This window comes from Phocoena phocoena, chromosome 16 (genome assembly GCF_963924675.1).
Source record: "Phocoena phocoena chromosome 16, mPhoPho1.1, whole genome shotgun sequence".
NCBI lineage: Eukaryota > Metazoa > Chordata > Mammalia > Artiodactyla > Phocoenidae > Phocoena > Phocoena phocoena.
The window spans coordinates 17,342,532-17,364,717 of NC_089234.1; the positions used below are offsets into that span (position 1 = coordinate 17,342,532).

The 22,186-nt window shown below is 38.3% G+C and overlaps 1 protein-coding gene across 3 annotated transcripts in view; it reads right to left on the minus strand.

Annotated features, from left to right (window-relative positions):
• Positions 1 to 22,186, minus strand: part of VTI1A (vesicle transport through interaction with t-SNAREs 1A) — a 362,797-nt gene that overhangs the window by 135,190 nt on the left and 205,421 nt on the right. For 2 of the 3 annotated variants that reach the window (XM_065894296.1, XM_065894295.1), the window contains 2 exons: positions 17,857 to 17,927; positions 17,101 to 17,162 (listed from right to left, as the gene is read on the minus strand). In XM_065894296.1, coding sequence (XP_065750368.1) covers positions 17,101 to 17,162; positions 17,857 to 17,927 — 133 coding nt within the window. Of the gene's footprint in view, positions 1 to 17,089; positions 17,163 to 17,856; positions 17,928 to 22,186 lie in introns of all 3 variants that reach the window. The other variant, XM_065894297.1, reaches the window with a different exon arrangement.

Below are 22,186 nucleotides of genomic sequence, written 5' to 3' on the forward strand. Positions count from 1 at the left end.
ACGAAAAAATTCAGTGTTTTAAAGTGATACACTTATCAACTAATTAACGTGCCACAATAGTTCATGTACTTTGCCAACATTCTTTGCGTCTATTCACGAATCACACATATAGAAGGTATAGTTAATATGCAGTATAATTTCAAAGACTATAAAATTTTATAAATACATAATTTTAGTCAAGGGTATGAAAGTTCTCAGTATCTTTCTAAAATTGGGGTAAATAAAATGTGTGAAAAGGTTTTTCATATTTGTTTATAATTAGAACTACTGAGGTGACTTCAAGCCTTTCTTACTTATTTGAAGAAAATCTTAAACTCCACTGCAATTAAAAAAAAATTATCAAGAAGACTTTGGATCATATTTACTTTATAAGCAGATGCAGTTACAAGTTGTTAACTTCCTATATACCCTCAACACAGTTGTGGCCAAACAGATGTTTCTAACACATCCTCCTGCCCCCAATTCAAATTCTGCTGCTGGAAGTTATTACCTTGAGGCTGCCATAAAAAGGGAAGCGGCGTTACCCCACGTGTGGCTTAAGAATAAGGCAGTAACTTTTAGGCCAGGTACCTGCCATCTCCTCTATAAAGTCTTACCTGACCGTGGGCCCCAGGGATTTCTTCTTCTTGTCCCCCACTTACCATTTTATCTCTCACTGACCGTACAGCACAAGTTACTATGTATTGTTGTTTCTTAAAAATATTAAGGTACCTAGGAGTAAAGTTTTGAGTTTGTTGAATCTCTGATGACTGACGGATTCCCTTTGACACAGTAAACATTAAATATTTGTTGTTGAGGATACTGCTGTTAAGAGGCTGCTAAAAACATGGTTTCTGAGGCTAATACCAGGGTATTGGTCCAACTTTGCTCCATCTTGGTGGAATGACCTTGGGCAAGACTCAACTTTTGTAGGTCTCAATTATCTATAACATAAGGATAATAATGACGATACCAAATCACAGACTTCTTATGAAGGTTACATTAAATGAAATAATATATGTGAATGTGCCTTACAAACTATAAGGCCCTATATATATTTTACTTGTTCTGACTGTCTCTAAGGACTTAATTTTGATAAATGATCTGATTTCCCAAAGAAAGCATCCCTGAAAAGTTTCTTGTTAAACTTTGCAGAAAATTCAAAATAAGTGTTTCTTGTAGACCAATACATTTCAAATAAGCCAGAATATCAAAGTACTTAAGTGGTTTTTAGCTAAGACATGGTACACAGTTTTGTGACAATATCTCGTTTCTCAACTTTTTTGGAGTTGGTTGTGGACTATTTAGAAAATTTTATGGAAAATTCTCAGAATGATGCATATACACACATACACAAATATTTTCAGGAAACTCCAGTGGTTCAGAGACTCTGTGAAACCCACCCCAGGATAGGGATCACTGCCTTACACTCTGAGACAGAGAGCATGGTTTTATGAAAGTCCTTGGGGACCTGATTCAGACACCTTTGACTGATTTGAGAATTGAAAAGCTGATAGGTTTCTTTTTTTTCATCATGAAATCATTAAGATATCAGAAGATGGAGAGTGGCTTTTTCCTATGTAATCTATAATTATATAAGAAACTATGCTGTTCTTTCATAATTCTAAGCCTCTTCAATGCTCTTTTAAAATTTTTCATAAAATTTACCATTGTTGCATTTTTTCCATTGATATTCATACTTCAGTTCCAAAGTTCTTCACATAATTTTACAAAAGAAGCCACTAACTTTTTAAATAGCATATTGAGGTTAAAAAGAGAAAACGCCTCCTGTCATTTCAGCTACTACTTTGTGAAAAAAATGTTAGAGATAATTAAAAAAAAGAAAAGAAAACAACCTCAATTACTACTAGTAAGGTGGCCAACTTTTGCAGTTTAAGAAATATTTTAATTACATTTCTGGATATTGAACATCTTTCTTTATAAACAGTGTTTTCTTTCTTTTTTGTTTCCATGAATGCAAAGAATTCTTTCTTAATACCTAGATGACAAAAATCTCAAGATGTACACAGTTGTTTCTTATTATGGCTTCCCTGGAAAACATTTCTGGGAAAGCACAATTCCCAGCCACTTACTTTGTTTACAACAGACAAAACTGCTTGTGTGGTATAAATAGGAGTCTGTCCTTAAATGCTGCTGAAAAATAAAATACAGCCATGAAAGGGGAGCTATTTCCTGCCCCCAATGTGGCTTAAAAAAAAAAACTTAGCTACTTTAGGAACAGCACCAAAGTATAAATAATAATTACCAATTGCCACACAATAAAAGACTAATTTTACAAAAAAAAAAAAAAAGAAAGAAAAGAAAAAGAAAGAAAGAAAGAAAAAAGTGGCTACATATTCCAGAGATGCCCTCAGAATTTTCAGCATTAGGTTTTCTTATCCTGCAAGATTATGAAACCCCTTTTTGTCCTCCTGCATTTGCGATGTATATCTATAACTCATTCTTGTTTGTGCAGATAAGCCTCGCCTTGTCTCCCTAACTGCACTTTCAAAAGAAGATTCACAGTTGTTTGACTTTTGATCTAGGGAGCAGCTAGCTCGACCACCTGCACTGTGCACGAGCTGTTACTGAGCTCGCTTTGTCCCATCTTATAACACAGTGAGCCTTTTAAAATTGATGTGTGAATACACTAATTTACAATGTGAGCGTTCAAACAAAAAAAATATGGCGGCGGCGGCGGTGGTAGTGGCGGCAGCAGTGGCAGCAGAAGAGGAAGGGGGAGACTGGTGAAGCGGGAAGCCCGGACACTTGCTTTATAAAGTTCAGATACCGTTCACTGCCTCTGGTATTTAATGAAACAGATGGCCAAAGGCCTCCCTCAGCTTACCATGGAGCAGACGGTGGTGTAACGGTGTGAGGGCATGGAACTGTAAAATGTTGGTTGGTGATGGTATATGTTAACAAATAGCCCTTTACAAGGGGGGTCGAGGGCTCCATTACTTGTTTATAAGGAAGGCCTAGGGCTCCCTGCTTCCACTTAAGAGCTCAAGTCTGCATTCAAAGGAAGTGTTGATGGTGAAGGTGACGTGCACCCTTCATATTCTACATTGCATTAAAGGATGACATGTTTCCTGGGGAAAAAAGGGAAAATCATAAAAGAAAGGTAATTTGCGAATTAGCTCAAACTGTGGCTCACAACCAAGGAAAATATAAGATGTTTCTCCATTGTGATTAAACAATGGACAAAAATAGTCTGTTATTGTTAAGTTACTTATTTTATCTTTGAAAGAACATGTTTACATTGCAGCCAAGGGGTTTCAACTAAATTACATCCAAGAACCTAGACAGCAACTTTGAAACTATTCTTAGCCATTCTTCCAAAGACCATTCATTGACCAGGCCCAGGCCGGGGAAGCGTGGCCCTGTGCTAAATGCAATGAGGCTCCTGACCGCCAGCGGCTTACATTCCAGACCTGAGGACCCCTAAGACAACTGGTCACACGGAAACTCCTCATTCCCCTCCAGACAGGGATCTGACATGAGAACTGTCACCCCCTCCCAGTAACCAGTCTATCAAGGCCTGTCTCAGCAGCATGGAAGGCTATGCTTGACCTCAACTAAAGGTTACTTTCACTTTATCTAACACCGTGGGCCCTCTGCCTGTGTCTCCTGCTTTGCTTTCAGGTAGGACATTTTCCACCTGTCTGGATATCTGCACAGGCATTTGTTGACAGTCCATGCTTTGGGGGGAGTAACGCGATTCCTGGCTTTGTTTTCTCTTTTACTTGGATATCCTCCCCTATTTATTTCAGCTGGTTGCACAACACTGTGGGGAACCATATAAAGTCCCTTGGGGGATGAGGGAGGGGATAAAAAAGATCTAGAAGAAAATAAAGACTTGGTCATTAATAACTAACTACAATGCACACGATGCAAAGCAGAAGATGTTAGAGTCTTGTGAGAAATACAAACTCCCCTGAAGGATCAGAGCAAAGACAGTTTGTTTCTGGCTGGGAGACTGATGAAGGCTTGATGAAGAGAGGGGTAGTTCACCTGAGAGCCAGAGTAGAGATAAAAGTTCACCTGAAACATTCTTAAGATAACAGCTGTTGTTTTTGCCCACCCAGGATTTATTCCCCTTTTTAGTAAAAGCCCTGGATTTTTCTGAGGTAACTGCTCTCAGTCCGTGTGTCCATCTGCTACATGAGGTTCCAGGTCTAAAACATCAGATCACAGATTAATGGGGACCGATCCAAAATAGTGGGATATAGTAAGGGTTTGTTCATTGTTTTCAAGAACCATCCAGAATGGTTGTCTGACTCTCTGAGGCTACTAATTCTCTATAGAAGAAGGGTAACAGTCCAGCACGGTAGGAAAAACAGTCTCTGGAGGCAGACCGCTTCTACAGAGCTGGATAATATTTAACAGAAGTTCCTTATTTCTTAAAATGGGAGTAATGGTATCTGCCTTACAGAGATGTCATGAAGATGAAACAACATAATGTATGCCAAGTGTCTAAAACAGTGGCTGCTACCTAGGAGGTATCGGTGAGTACATGCGTAGCAGTGGGTTTTGTTATTAAAAGATAGAGTGTGGTGTAGAATAACGGCTCCTAAAATTCTGAATTTCCCAGACCAGTAAACTGTGGGGAGAGGGGGGAAAGGTGGGAAAACTGATTGCTAATGTTTAGTCCTTCCAAGGATTTCCTTTTCCATTTGCTGTAACAATGGACTATTTTAAGGAAATTGTTGACTATCACAATTATTTTACAGAAGAAATGGAATCATGACAAAGAGAGCAGATAACAGTAACAATTGGCATAATGAAAACTCACTAGTTTGTTTTAACCCTTCTCATTTCACTACGAGTTAGTGAAAACTGACTCTGAGAACCTTTGGTGTGGTGCATTCAAAAGAGATAGCTAGGGCTTCCCTGGTGGTGCAGTGGTTGGGAATCCGCCTGCCAATGCAGAGGACATGGGTTCGAGCCCTGGTCCAGAAAGATCCCACATGCCGCGGAGCAACAAAGCCCGTGCGCCACAACTGCTGAGCTGGCGCTTTAGAGCCCATGAGCCACAACTACTGAGCCTGCGTGCCACAACTGCTGAAGCCCACGCGCCTGGAGCCCATGCTCCACAAGAAGAGAAGCCACCGCAGTGAGAGGCCCGCGCACTGCAACGAAGAGTAGCCCCTACTCAACACAACTAGAGAAAGCCTGTGCACAGCAATGAAGACCCAACGCAGACAAAAATAAATAAATTAAAGAAGACTGGTTCAAGATGGTGGAGTAGAAGGACATGCTCTCACTCTTGTCTTCCAAGAGCACTGAAATCACAACTAACTGCTGAACAATCATTGACAGGAAGACACTGGAACTCACCAAAAAAGATACCCCACATCCAAAGACAAAGGAGAAGCCACAATGAGACAGTAGGAGGGGCGCAATCACAGTAAAATCAAATCCCATAACTGCTGGGTGGGTGACTCACAAACTGGAGAACACTTACACCACAGAAGCCCACCCACTGGAGTGAAGGTTCTGAGCCCCACGTCAGGCTTCCCAACCTGTGGGTCTGGCAACGGGAGTAGGAATTCCTAGAGAATCAGACTTTGAAGGCTAGTGGGATCTGATAGCAGGACTTCGACAGGACTGGGGGAAACAGAGACTCCACTCTTGGAGGGCACACACAAAGTAGTGTGCGCATCGGGACCCAGGGGAAGGAACAGGGACCCCACAGAGACTGAACCAGACCTACCTGCTAGTGTTGGAGGGTCTGCTGCAGAGGTGGGGGGGGTGGCTCTGTCTCACAGTGAGGACAAGGACACTGGCAGCAGAAGTTCTGGGAAGTATGCCTTGGTGTGAGCCCTCCCAGAGTCTGCCATTAGCCCCACCTAAGAGTCTGGGTAGGCTCTAGTGTTGGGTCACCTCAGGCCAAACAACCAACAGGGAGGGGACCCAGCCCCAACCATCAGTAGACAAGTGGATTAAAGTTTTACTGAGCTCTGCCCACCAGAGCAACAGCCAGCTCTACCCACCACCAGGCCCTCCCATCAGGAAACTTCCACAAGCCTCTTTGATAGCCTCATCCACCAGAGGGCAGACAGCAGAAGCAAGAATAACTACAATCCTGCAGCCTGTGGAACAAAAACCACATTCACAGAGAGACAGACAAGATGAAAAGGTAGAGGGCTATGTACCAGATGAAGGAACAAGATAAAACCCCAGGAAAAACAATTAAATGAAGTGGAGATAGGCAACCTTCCAGAAAAAGAATTCAGAATAATGATAGTGAAGATGACCCAGGACCTCGGAAAAAGAATGGAGGCAAAGATTGAGAAGATGCAAGAAATGTTCAACAAAGATCTAGAAGAATTAAAGAACAAACAAACAGAGATGAACAATACAATAACTGAAATGAAAAACACACTAGAAGGAATCAATAGCAGAATAACTGAGGCAGAAGAATGGATAAGTGACCTGGAAGACAGAATGGTGGAATTCACTGCCACCGAACAGAATAAAGAAAAAAGAATGAAAAGAAATGAAGACAACCTAAGAGACTTCTGGGACAACCTTAAACGCAACAACATTCGCGTTACAGGGGTCCCAGAAGGAGAAGAGAGAGAGAAAGGACCCAAGAAAATATTTCAAGAGATTATAATCGAAAACTTCCCTAATGTGGGAAAGGAAATAGCCACCGAAGTCCAGGAAGTGCAGAGAGTCCCATACAGGATAAACCCAAGGAGAAACACACGCCGAGAAACACAGTAATCAAACTGGCAAAAATTAAAGACAAAGAAAAATTATTGAAAGCAGCAAGGGAAAAACGACATATAACATACAAAGGAACTCCCATAAGGTTAACAGCTGATTTCTCCGCAGAAACTCTACAAGCCAGAAGGGAGGGCATAGTATACTTAAAGTGATGAAAGGGAAGAAACTACAACCAATATTACTCTACCCAGCAAGGATCTCATTCAGATTCTATGGAGAAATCAAAAGCTTTACAGACAAGCAAAAGCTAAGACAATTCAGCACCACCAAACCAGATCTACAACAAATGCTAAAGGAACTTCTCTAAGTGGGAAACACAAGAGAATTAAAGGACCTACAAAAACAAACCCAGAAAAATTAAGAAAATGATAATAGGAACATACATATCGATAATTACCTTTAACGTGAATGGATTAAGGGCTCCAACCAAAAGACACAGCTTGCTGAATGGATACAAAAACAAGACCCATATATATACTGTCTACAAGAGACCCACTTCAGACCTAGGGACACATACAGACTGAAAGTGAGGGGATGGAAAAAGATATTCCATGCAAATGGAAATCAAAAGAAAGCTGGGGTAGCAATACTCATATCACATAAAATAGACTTTAAAATAAAGAATGTTACAAGAGACAAGGAAGGACACTACATAATGATCAAGGGATCAATCCAAGAAGAAGATATAACAATTATAAATATATATGAACTCAACATAGGAGCACCTCAATACATAGGCAACTGCTAACAGCTGTAAAAGAGGAAATTGACAGTAACACAATAATAGTGGGGGACTGTAACATCTCACTTATATCAATGGACAGATCATCCAAACAGAAAATTAATAAGGAAACACAAGCTTTAAATGACACAATAAACCAGAAAGATTTAATTGATATTTATAGGACATTCCATCCCAAAACAGCAGATTACACTTTCTTCTCAAGTGTGCACGGAACATTCTCCAGGATACATCACATCTTGGGTCACTAATCAAGTCTCAGTAAATTTAAGAAAATTGAAATCATACCAAGCATCTTTTCTGACCACAATGCTATGAGATTAGAAATCAATTACAGGGAAAAAAAACTGTAAATAACACAAACACATGAAGGCTAAACAATACGTTACTAAATAACCAAGAGATCACTGAAGTAATCAAAGAGGAAACCAAAAAATACCTAGAGACAAATGAAAATGAAAACATGACAATCCAAAACCTATGGGATGTGGCAAAAGCAGTTCTAAGAGGGAAGTTTATAGCTATACAAGCCTACCTCAAGAAACAAGAAAAATCTCAAATACACAATCTAACCTTACACCTAAAGGGACTAGAGAAAGAACAAACAAAACCCAAAGTTAGCAGAAGGAAAGAAATCATAAAGATCAGAGCAGAAATAAATGAAACAGAAACAAAGAAAACAATAGCAAAGATCAATAAAACTAAAAGCTGGTTCTTTGAGAAGATAAACAAAATTGATAAACCATTAGCCAGACTCATCAAGAAAAAGAGGGAGAGGACTCAAATCAATAAAATTAGAAATGAAAAAGAAGTTACAACAGACACCGAAAAAATACAAAGCATCCTGAGACTACTACAAGCAACTCTATGCCAATAAAATGGACAACCTGGAAGAAATGGACCAATTCTTAGAAAGGTATAATCTTCCAAGACTGAACCAGGAAGAAACAGAAAATACAAACAGACCAATCATAAGTAACGAAACTGAAACTGTGATTAAAAATCTTCCAACAGGGCTTCCCTGGTGGCACAGTGGTTGAGTCCGCCTGCCGATGCAGGGGACACGGGTTCGTGCCTCGGTCCGGGAAGATCCCACGTGCCGCGGAGTGGCTGGGCCCGTGAGCCATGGCCACTGAGCCTGTGCGTCCGGAGCCTGTGCTCCGCAACGGGAGAGGCCACAACAGTGAGAGGCCCGCGCACCGAAAAATAAATAAATAAAAAAATAAAAACTCTTCCAACAAACAAAAGTCCAGGACCAGATGGCTTCACAGGTGAATTCTATCAAACATTTAGAGAAGAGCTAACACCCATCCTTCTCACACTCTTCCAAAAAATTGCAGAGGAAGGAACACTCCCAAACTCATTCTATGAGGTCACCATCACCCTGATACCAAAACCAGAAAAACGTACTACAAAAAAAAGAAAATTACAGACCAATCTCACTGATGAATAAAGATGCAAAAATCCTCAACAAAATACTAGCAAACAGAATCCAACAACACATTAAAAGGATCATACACCATGATCAGGTGGGATTTATCCCAGGGATGCAAGGATTCTTCAATATACGCAAATCAATCAATGTGATACACCATATTAACGAACTGAAGAAGAAAAACCATATGATCGTCTCAATAGATGGAGAAAAAGCCTTTAACAAAATTCAACACTCATTTATGATAAAAACTCTGCAGAAAGTGGGCATAGAGGGAACCTCGCTCAACATAATAAAGGCCATATATGACAAACCCACAGCAAACATCATTCTCAATGGTGAAAAACTGAAAGCATTTCCTCTAAGATCAGGAACAAGACAAGGATGTCCACTCTCACCACTATTATTCAACATAGTTTTGGAATTCCCAGCCACAGGAATCAGAGAAGTAAAAGAAATAAAAGGAATACAAATTGGAAAAGAAGAAGTAAAACTGTCTAGAGCTAATCAGAAAACTACTAGAGCTAATCAATGAATTTGGTAAAGTTGCAGAATACAAAATTAACGCACAGAAATCTCTTGCATTCCTATACACTAATGATGAAAAATCTGAAGGAGAAATTAAGGAAACACTCCCATTTACCATTGTAACAAAAAGAATAAAATACCTAGGAATAAACCTACCTAGGGAGACAAAAGACCTGTATGCAGAAAACTATAAGACACTGATGAAAGAAATTAAAGATGATACCAACAGATGGAGAGATATACCATGTTCTTAGATTGGAAGAATCAATATTCTGAAAATGACTATACTACCCAAAGCAATCTACAGATTCAGTGCAATCCCTATCAAATTACCAATGGCATTTTTTACAGAATTAGAACAAAAAGTCTTAAAGTTTGTACGGAGACACAGAAGACCCCGAATAGCCAAAGTGGTCTTGAGGGAAAAAAACGGAGCTGGAGGAATCAGACTCCCTGACTTCAGACTATACTACAAAGCTACAATAATCAAGACAATATGGTACTGGCACAAAAACAGAAATATAGATCAATGCAAGAAGATAGAAAGCCTAGAGATAAACCCACACACCTATGGTCAACTAATCTATGACAAAGGAGGCAAGGATATACAATGCAGAAAAGACAGCCTCTTCAATAAGTGGTGCTGGGAAAACTGGACAGCTACATGTAAAAGAATGAAATTAGAACACTCCCTAACACCATATACAAAAATAAACTCAAAATGGATTAAAGACCTAAATGTAAGACTGGACACTATAAAACTCTTAGAGGAAAACTTAGGAAGAACACTCTTTGACATAAATCACAATAAGATCTTTTTTGATCCACCTCCTAGAGTAATGGAAATAAAAACAAAAATAAACAAATGGGACCTAATGAAACTTATAGCTTTTGCATAGCAAAGGAAGCCATAAACAAGATGAAAAGACAATCCTCAAAATGGGAGAAAATATTTGCAAAGGTATCAATGGACAAAGGATTAATCTCCAAAATATGTAAACAGCTCATGTAGCTCAATATTAAAAAGACAAACAACCCAATCCAAAAATGGGCAGATGACCTAAATAGACATTTCTCCAAAGAAGACATACAGATGGCCAAGAAGCACATGAAAAGCTGCTCAACATCACTAATCATTAGAGAAATGTAAATCAGAACTACAATGAGGTATCACCTCACACCAGTTGGAATGGGCATCATCAGAAAATCTACAAACAACAAATGTTGGAGAGGGTGTGGAGAAAAGGGAACCCTCTTGCACTGTTGGTGGGAATGTAAATTGATACAGCCACTATGGAGAACAGTATGGAGGTTCCTTAAACAACTAAAAATAGAATTACCATATGACCCAGCAATCCCACTACTGGGCATATACCCTGAGAAAACCATAATTCAAAAAGACACATGCACCCCAATGTTCATTGCAGCTCTATTTACAATAGCCAGGTCATGGAAGCAACATAAATGCCCATCAACAGACGAATGGATAAAGAAGAGATGGTACATATATACAATGGAATATTACTCAGCCATAAAAAGGAACGAAATTGGGTCATTTGTAGAGACGTGGATGGATCTGGAGACTGTCATACAGAGTGAAGTAAGTCAGAAAGAGAAAAACAAATATCATATATTAACGCATATATGTGGAATTTATAAAATGGTACAGATGAACTGGTTTGCAGGGCAGAAATTGAGACACAGATGTAGAGAACGAACATATGGACACCATTTGGGGAAAGGAGGGGGGTGGTGGTGGTGGTGGGATGAGTTGGGAGATTGGGATTGACATGTATACACTGGTGTGTATAAAATGGATGACTAATAAGAACCTGCCATATAAAAAAATTAAATTAAAAAAATTAAAAAAAAGAGACAGCTAAGTTCATAGTCTAATCCTGTACATTTCTATGTATATGACTATTGATAGTTTACTTCACTAAGCATCGTTATTCTCACCTGTAAAATGGGGATACGATGCTTCCTTCACAGGGCTCTTAAGGATTAGATCTGATGTGTGTAAAGTATGGTTCGGGTTAGACACACACCTAAGGCAGCTGGTAGAGTTATCACTGATGGATAACTTTAGATGCTGTGTTCGAATGGCTAACACAATACCAAAACTCTATGTTTAAAGCTACAAGAATGTTATTAAAAAGAAACATATATAAAGAAAACCAAAGTCGTTCTTTCATTTGGTAACAACATCACCCATGTCAGCCTTGAAGGGGTCATAGGACGAAAGCAATGAGTCAAGTGTATGGTAATAAATTTACTCACACAATAAGGACCAAGGTTTTTAAAAAATAATTTTCTCTTTGTAGCATTATTCTAAGCTTAGAACCTAAATCTGCTAAGTGTAAAGGATCTGCAACAAACGGAATCATTTTGTTCTGAAAGAATAAGCACGTGGTTGAAAACCGAAGAGTATCTTAGAGGTTACGATTCTGCTGTAGAATTTCAAGTCAGGGCCCACGCACGTTCACAGCTAGGAAAAACAGGCCAAGAAAGAGAAATGACATAAAGAGAGAAAAGCGAAAACCAGAAAAAAAGAGAAAAAGATAATGTAAGACACTTTGCAGTGCATAAAAATGGAGAGTAAATTCTCAAGGACATTTTTCTCACAAGTCTGGAAAACTCTCTACTGCTGAATTTTCAGACATCATAATAAGAACAATTAAAATATAACAAAATGTTTCCTGGGCAAATGGAGGGGCAGGGACGAATTTTTAAAGAAGATTAAAAGTCATAGCGTATTTCTTTAAGAATAAGTTTGTTTAATAAAAAAATTATGTAACTATTGCTTATAGAAATTGCATTGGTATTTCTGATATATTTACCCTTAGGAATCATTCTGACAGTACATTTAAGTTTTCCAGATGTTTTTACCTGTCTTCCTACCAAAGCAACAAAACCATGTGTAAAATGTAAAATGTGATAACAATGATAGGTGGCAGTTATTCCCCAGATGGGCTCAGAAGTAGCTCTAACAAAAATACATGTATTAAGTAGTAAGAGGATTAAGTTATTCCAGTTATAAAATAAATAAGTCATGTGGATATAATATACAGCATGGAGAATATAGTCAATAATATTATAATAATTTTGTATGGTGACAGATGGTAACTATATTTGTGGTAATCATTCTGTAATGTATAAAAATATTGAGTCACTATGTAGTACACCTGAAACTAATATAATAAATCAATTATATTGCAATTAAACAATGTATAAATAGTGATAGCTGCATCAACTTCATTTAATCCCATCTGTTTTGTTTATATTATAGATTAGTTACAAAACACCTCTCAACAGCTACCTATTTAAGAAAGTTACTACATACATGATGGAAGGATAAGCAGAATTCACTTTTTCAAGGAAACGTTCTGCTATTGTGTGTGTAATTCTGCTATTCTGTATCGTGTGTGTGTGTGTGTGTAAATACTAATACTAGTAGCAAATATTGGTAGTGTGCACGAGAGAGAAAATTGTTTGATATTAAGATAATCATACAGAAAAGGAGTTTTAAAAAATGTTACATATGTCATTTCCTTTCATAAGTCTTTTGCCAGCATATACATGTGGTCAATGGGTCAACATAAACTTGTAACATGTCCTCCAAATTTATGTCAACAGAGATTTCAAATTATATTTCAAATTTCTAAGGGATCCTTTAGATACTTTTAGAAACAAACATACAATTACTGATAAGTTACTCACTCTTCAGAGGCAAAAAGAAAACAGAATCATGATGTCCTTTGTTTGCTGACTGAAAATCTTGAAAACTTCTGTTTTCATTTTCACTTCCTGCTGGTACTGTTTGATCTAATAAGACCTCCCAGTCAAATGTATAGGAAAAAATATACACACCAACATGCACGTACAGGCAAATATATATGGAGAGCAACATTGAAGCCTCTCAGTGCTACCTGAGGCACTTTAAAGACAACCAATTAATGACAGTCTAATTTTGTGGAAGTCAACGAAAAATCCTTTTTTTTGACCCCCGTCATTGCATGAATGGTCATTTGTTTCACGACAATTTTCATTATTATCTGAATACCACTTTATTTAAAACTCTGTCTACAGAGTCAGGAAATGAACAGTTTGTCCCCAGGTAGCTCTTCATCTTATGTCAAGACAGAATAAAAATTACTTTTCAGCTATATCTGCATTCTGATGTCAAGTTTTACTAATATAAGTTTGAAGGGACTGGTTTTTTCCTTTGTTTTCTTTCTTTTGGTGATATAGTACAGTTACATGAAGAACATTTATTTAGGTTGAATCAGCTGCTCTCTCACTAGATATGTCTTAATATTCTCTGCATAGTTTAGTTTCTTTCAAAACTTATGATTCCGTAAGTCATCCTCTATTTCTCTATTGTTTTCACACTTACTGGTTGTATAGCTACTGAAATCATATTTTCTATTGGTTCTTTGTTTTCCTGGCACCCTTTTTAATGATCAGTAAGGATTAACTGGACTTGTAGAATCTTCCATAGCTTCCTTGAAAATGAGATACTTTTATGAATCCCTGCACCACTTTATATGCACATATTCTCTACTAGACTGAAGTACTCTGAAGGCAAGGATCCAAACTGATTTCATTTGAGAAGCCCCAAGTCCTTGTATTCAGTATATTTACTGAATATTTACTGAGGAAGTGAGTAAGGAGAAAAAAAGAAAAGAAGGAAGGAAGGAAAGAAGGAAGGAAGAAAGGAAGGAAGGAAGGAAGGAGGGAAAGAAAGAAGGAAGAAAGGAAGGAGGGAAGGAAGGAAGGAAAAAAAAATTTTTTTTTACCCCATTTGAAGTTAATAAAAGATTAAAAAGCACAAATGGTAGTGGCTGCCACTTACTCATTTTTATTTTCCTATCTACCTTTAGCCACCCTTAGAAAATCGGGTGGATTATGTACAAACTTTGGCACTGATGGAACACTGGTTTCACCTGTCTTCACAATAGACTAGTCAATATTAGCAAAATGACTCAAATGAGGGACCATGATATACCACTCCTGTTCATTTTACAAATTTAAAAACAACCTAAGTTTAAAAATAATCAGCAGTCTTTCTTTTAAATAAAATAATTCCTTGGTTTGGTATATTGTAGAATACTTAACTATCTTCGGTCATAAAGAATTTATCATATGAAAATAAAGAAGCTTATGTTATATGCAGGTAAACACCTACCCTGAACAAAGAGGACATTCATTTCTTGTATGTATTTATACATTTATACAGAGAAGCACACTTTTCAATATTATAACTTTTCTTAAATCAGAAGCACCTGTTGACACATGATACAGCTATGTAATTTTGGTAAGATAATGTGACTTCTCTTTCTGAAATAAAACCCCACCAGTGCTGGAAGTGAGTGCCATGTGAATGGGAGGGATGTAACAGGAAGCAAAATCAGAGCAGTAAGTAGACTTCCTATTAGAAACATAACCCTGGTTCCACTTTCTAGAGACTGTTTTTCCAGGGAATAATAAAAAATAATGAAGTGAAGAAGTTGGTAAAATATTTTTGCCTGTTCCCAAGTCCAAAATAAATTGTATATCATGTGGGATAGTAATTAGAAACTAAACCAAAACCACCATCTACATTTGGTTCCCGAAGACTCAGGTTATAGCATTGATTAAAAGTACCTGGATACCTTGGCTGATACCAAGATTCCAGTTGTGCTTAGTGAAAAACACAGTTACCAATGTGCACAGGTGGACTTAAGAGTTTCCTTGGCTCAGACCTAGCAAAAGGCGATGTCCATCTGGGGATTTTTATTTCTGTTCATACCCTAGACAGAGCCCAAAAGGAGATGAGTCAGTGATTGACTGAGTTTGCCTACAAAGAGAACCCCAAGAAGATTTCAGCAGAGTAATTTTCTTCTGTAGGCTTATGAAACAACCCTGTTAGTATGATTTTTCTAAAGAAAGCCCAGTCAAAGGTTACAGAAGTGGTTTGTGCTTCACCCTCTCTAAATGACTTGCAAATTTATTCAAACACAATATGAGGAGATGCGTTATTTGCTGAAATAACTGTCTGCAGTGTCCTGCACAAAAGGGTGTGGTACATCAAGCAGAAATGTGGACAGAAATACGTTGGTTTAGAAACCCATAAATCCTTATTTGAATCTGCCAACCTGAAAGCCACACAGAGCCTGGATAAACGATTTTTCCTAAATGCTACATCTGATTAAGCCATACCATTAAATGACAGCTGAACTTTAACATTAATATGATATTATTTAAATAACCACATGATTTTTTTACACTAAAAATGATGAATGATTTCTGGACAGCTCAACTGACATAAAGCGGGAGGACTCTTTAATGAGATTTGACAAAATGGAGACATATGCAGAATATTCGTTACAGCTCACATTGCAGGGGCCCTCCCAGGGAAGCAACAGAGAATTTTCCCTCTTTTCTTTTTTATTGTTTACATGCACTGAAGCATTCCTTTCAATTGCCACTTCTCTGTGGGTTTTGAATTTTTCTAGGCCGTTTACATATTACCCCTAATCTGAGAATTTGGTGGTTTATGGTTTTGAATTGGGGACTGTGGGTGTAGGAGAAGGAGGGGCATGTGGAGTGGTGTCAGCGTGGGCTGGAAGTGTCCCAGGAACTTAACCTTGCTCCTGAGGAGCCTGATAGAGGAATCACATTGCTACATTGGCCTATAGAAGACTAAGTGACCATATCTTTGATTGATCCTCATGCAATCAATCTCTAACGCAGCAAACACACGTTTAGCAAATGACTATACATGGACACATGATCAGAGAGGACTGTACTTACTTTCAAATAGCTGTCACTATAGCATCAATGATAAACAAGACTCTCTTTTTAAAATTCCAATTAAGCTATTCTAGAGGCGATTCTCAACATTGCTCATTCATATTTCTAGCCACAGTTCCAAACTGAAGGTTATGCTAGATGATAGTCTTATTTGGTAGATTCTGAATGCAATAATTCCATGCTGCATATTCCTAAGTCAAAAGCGACCCCAATTTTCGGAACAATGAAAACATTTCTCACTCCCCTCCAAAATTACAGAACGTAGAATGTTACCTACGTGCATTCATTTACTTTCACATAGTCTCCCAAATATCTTCCATCAATCAAAGGTTAGTTTCACATATAAAACATTAACATTTGTTTGCTCGCACATGTGACTGCACATTATTCAGATACCCTTTAAATTAAAAGAATCTTTTTTAAGTATACATAAAGTCAGAATGTTTCCCCAGACTCTCTTAAAAAAGAAATGAAAACAAAGCAACAGAGGCAAAGCTAATACCAAGTGTGCTCCTGGTACTGCAGGCCACCATTCCCTCTACAGCAAGGAGGCTATCAAAATAGAAAATAAAATCAGTCTGCTCCTGCCATGGGGCCTTCCTCAGGCTATGAAAAAATACTTCATGTCTAACCCTAATTTTTTCCATAGCTTGAGGTAACTCCCCAAGCTCAAACCTTCTCTCTAATCTAAGTTACTCAGTGTGTGTCCCTGTCCAGACGAGAGTTAATATCAGTGCTCTGTCATTTCAAAAGGTTCTTGACACAGGGTACTAAGAGCAGAAGCTTGCATGCCTGGAACATGCCCGGTTGCAATGAGATGAAAAATATACTTAAAAAAAAGTAAGAGAGAGAAAGGAAGATAAATAAATCCCTACCTGGCTCTTACCTTCTCAACATCCCTGTCAGAACCCTGGAGCTTTTCCCCAAGTTAGCATCTGTTTCCCGAAGCTAGGAGGAGAAAAGCAGCATTAAAACAGAACAAAAGGAAACTTCATGGAATTAGATTATTTTTAAAGTCCACTGGCAAACAACAATTTTCTTTCATGATGGAAAATCCAATTCATAAAAAAATGCTTAAATATTTTAAAGTACATTTTTGACACCTACATTATCTCTGAAAATTCTTAGATTTAGAAAATTACATATACTAGATAACCCCAGGAGCTTTAAATTGGATACTTGAACAGGATATAAAAGCAAATGTCTCACAGGCTGACAAAGTTTAATTTATTTCTGGTAATTAATTAATATTTCCACCCTATGAACGCACACAGTCCTAGAGATATAAATGGAAGCAAAATGAATTGAGGGAAGATGAGATCAATATTTTTAGCTTCTGCTCTGAAAGACCTGACATATCACAAAATCTTCCTCAGTGATCTTCTCCTTAGATATAATGTTAAATAAAATATCTACCTGGGGGCATTCTGGGATGGAGGCATAAAGAGTCAGCTTATTCCTTCTCCATCCCACACTCCCCTCACCCCAACTCTATATCCCTCTTTCACCCTAGCCATTTTTACACATGCTTACACCAATGTAATTGTTACTGTCTATGCACATGTCCAAGACCTTATACTCATTTATTTTTTTGTCTTTTCATTTACTGAATTTGTGAAAAGATTGTAGCACTTCTACTTACTCTTTCGCGTGCTCTCTGTATCTTTTCTCTGTCATGACTGAGGTTTTCCAACATCTCCTGGCCAATTTGTTCTATGGACAAGAAAATCTGAGTTAGGAAAGATGACTTTGGGTGCAAATGAAAAAAAAACTTCAGAAGTACCAAAAGGACAACAGGCGCAGAGTTTATAGAATGCTTATGATCAATATAAAAAAACAACAGATTATTATGACCCCGACACCCTCCTAACCTAGGTCTTCCATAATCCACTTGAACTGCAATTTTATTCACTGGAAGAAAATATCTGTCCTAACTTTCTCACAAAATTGTTGTTATAGTCAAATGAGATAACCTAACTAAAAATGTTTTGAAAGCTATTGAGTACCACACAAATGCACATAATTGTATAGTACCCAAGAATCAATGCACTCAATGAATAATCACTGAGGCCCTACTCTGCGCCAGGGGTAGATGCTGGGGACATGGCCAGTAACCAAGATCAAGCCCTTCCACTCATGAACTCCCAAGCTAATAGAGATGATTTAGCAGTTAAAGTATAAATGTTACATTAGAGTTCATATTTCATGGCACATCAAAAAAAAGGACTGTAAAAAAAAAAAAAAAAAAGGACTGTATATTCCTTTCATGATAGAAAAATCCAAATAATAAGAATTGCTTAAATACAATAACATAAATTATATTTTTGACACCTATACAAACTGCAAATTCTTCCTAGGATAGTACATTCTTAGTATATTATCTCCTCTCAGATTGACGTTAGCTTTTTATTACTAACTCCATACAATTTATCCTTAAGGTAAAATTGGATATGTGGTTCCCAGTAAAGACATCATAAAAATGGAAGATGACACCAATAACAGAGAAGTATGAAACAACTAGAGCTGCATTTTTCTTTCTTTGCATAACAATTGCAATATTCAATTTTATCATACTATTAGGTATTACCATGACATTAAATTCCTTTAATCAATATAATATAGCAATTTTAGAGTGTCCTTGTCCCCGCGGTGAGCCACAGCCGCCTCCCGCCTCTGCAGGAGACCCGCCAACACTAGCAGACAAGGAGGATATTTGCTCTAGCCTGGAGAAATCAGAAAAGACTTCCTGGAGAAATTGGAATTAGGTCTGTAAGAAGAGGTGAAATTCATATAAGCGGTGAGGAAGAAAGACTAAAACATTTCAGACCTGGAAGAAACCTCCATCCTCAGGGGCTTGGAGAAGGCTCTCTGGGAACCTGTGTGGAGGGGGTGGCCTGAGCAGATTATCTGAATCCCAATGTTGCTCTGAATTTGTGTTCAAGATTTGAGAAGACTAGGACTGCTAAGGGTCTTGGTGCTCCAGCTGGGTGTCAGGCCAGAGCCTCTTCAGGACATTGGTCCACCAGAGACCTCTTAGCCCCATGTAATATCAAATGGCGAAAGCTCTCCCAGAGATCTGTATGTCAATGCTAAGACCCAGCTCCACTCAATGACCAGCAAGCTACAGTGCTGGACACCCTATGCCAAACAACTAGCAAGATAGGAACACAACCCCAGCCATTAGCAGAGAGGCTGCCTAAAATCATAATAAGGTCACAGACACCCCAAAACAACCACTGGATTTGGTCCTGCCCACCAGAAAGACAAGATCCAGCCTCTTCCACCAGAACACAGGCACCAGTCCCCTCCATCAGGAAGCCTACACAACCCTCTGAACCAACCTTACCCACGGGGAGCAGACACCAAAAACAATAGGAAGCATGAACCTGCAGACTGCAAAACGGAGACCTCAAACATCATGAGTTAAGCAAAGTGAGAAGACAGAGAAATACACAGCAGATGAAGGAGCGAGGTAAAAACCCACCAGACCAAACAAATGAAGAGGAAATAGGCAGTCTACCTGAAAAATAATTCAGAGTAATGATAGTAAAGATGATCCAAAAGCTTGGAAATAGAATGAAGAAAATACAAGAAATGTTTAACAAGGATCTAGAAGAACTAAAGAGCAAACAACCAATGAAGAACAACACAATAAAAGAAATTAAAATTTCTCTGGAAGGAATCAATAACAGAATAACTGAGGCAGAAGAAAGGATAAGTGACCTGGAAGATAAAATAGTGGAAATAATTACCGCAGAGCAGAATAAAGAAAAAAGAATGAAAAGAATTAAAGATAGTCTTGGAGATCTCTGGGACAACATTAAATGCACCAACATTCAAATTATAGGGGCCCCAGAAGAGGAAGAGGAAAAAAAAGGGACTGAGAAAATATTTGAAGAGATTACAGTTGAAAACTTCCCTAATATGGGAAAGGAAATAGTCAATCAAGTCCAGGAAGTGCAGAGAGTCCCATACAGGATAAATCCAAGGAGAAACATGCCAAGACACATATTAATCAAACTATCAAAAATTAAATACAAAGAAAAAATATTAAAAGCAGCAAGGGAAAAGCAACAAATAACATACAAGGGAGTCCCCATAAGGTTATCAGCTGATTTTTCAGCAGAAATTCTGCAAGCCAGAAGGGTGTGGCAGGACATACTTAAAGTGATGAAAGGGAAAAATCTACAACCAAGATTACTCTACCTAACAAGGATCTCATTCAGATTCAACAGAGAAATTAAAACCTTTACAAGAAGCAAAAGGTAAGAGAATTCAGCACCACCAAACCAGCTCTACAACAAATGCAAAAGGAACTTCTCTAAGCAGGAAACATAAGAGAAGGAAAAGACCTACAATAACAAACCCAAAACAATTTAGAAAATGGTAAAAGGAACATATATATTGATAACTGTCTTAAATGTAAATGGATTAAATGCTCCAACCAAAAGACATAGACTGGCTGAATGGATAACAAAAATAAGACCCATATATATGCTGTCTACAAGAGACCCACTTCAGACCTAGGGACACATACAGACTGAAAGTGATGGGATGGAAAAAGATATTTCATGCAAATGGAAATCAAAAGAAAGCTGGAGTACCATTTCTCATATCAGACAAAATAGACTTTAAAATTAAGACTATTATAAGAGACAAAGAAGGACACTACATAATGATCAATCCAAGAAGAAGAAGATAAAACAACTGTAAATATTTTTGCCCAACATAGGAGCACCTCAATATATAAGGCAAATGCTAGCAGCCATAAAAGGGGAAATCAAGGCTTCCCTGGTGGCACGGTGGTTGAGAGTCTGCCTGCCAATGCAGGGGACACAGGTTTGTGCCCCGGTCTGGGAAGATCCCACATGCCGCGGAGCAACTAGGCCCGTGAGCCGTGGCCGCTGAGCCTGTGCGTCTGGAGCCTGTGCTCTGCAACGGGAGAGGCCACAACAGTGAGAGGCCCACGTACCGCCAAAAAAAAAAAAGGGGAAATCAGCAGTAACACAATCATAGTAGGGACTTTAACACTCCACTTTCACCAATGGACAGATCATCCAAAATGAAAATAAATAAGGAAACACAAGCTTTAAATGATGCATTAAACAAGATGGACTTAATTGATATTTATAGGACATTGCATTCACAAACAACAGAATAAACTCTTTTCTCAAGTGCTCATGGAACATTCTCCAGGATAGATCATATCTTGGGTCATAAATCAAGCCCTGGTAAATTTAAGAAAATTGAAATCATATCAAGTATCTTTTCCAAACACAATGCTATGAGACTAGATATCAATCACAGGAATAAATCTGTAAAAAACACAAACACATGGAGGCTGAACAATACGCTACTAAATAACTGAGAGATAACTGAAGAAATCAAACAGGAAATCAAAAAATACCTAGAAACAAATGAAAATGAAAACATGATGGCCCAAAACCTATGGGATGCAGCAAAAGCAGTTCTAAGAGGGAAGTTCATAGCAATACAATCCTACCGGAAGAAACAAGAAACATCTCAAATAAACAACCTAACCTTACATCTAAAGCAATTAGAGAAAGAAGAACAAAAAACACCCAAAGTTAGCAGAAGGAAAGAAATCATAAAGATCAGATCCAAAATAAATGAAAAAGAAATGAAGGAAACGATAGCAAAGATCAATAAAACTAGGGGCTTCCCTGGTGGCGCAGTGGTTGAGAGTCCACCTGCCGATGCAGGGAACACGAGTTCGTGCCCCGGTCCAGGAAGATCCCACATGCCATGGAATGGCTAGGCCTGTGAGCCATGGCCGCTGAGCCTGCGCATCTGGAGCCTGTGCTCCACAACGGGAGAGGCCACAACAGTGAGAGGCCCGCGTATGGAAAAAAAAAACCGAAAAAACTGAAAGCTGGTTGCTCGAGAAGATAAACAAAATTGATAAACCATTAGCCAGACTCATCAAGAAAAAAAGGGAGAAGACTCAAATC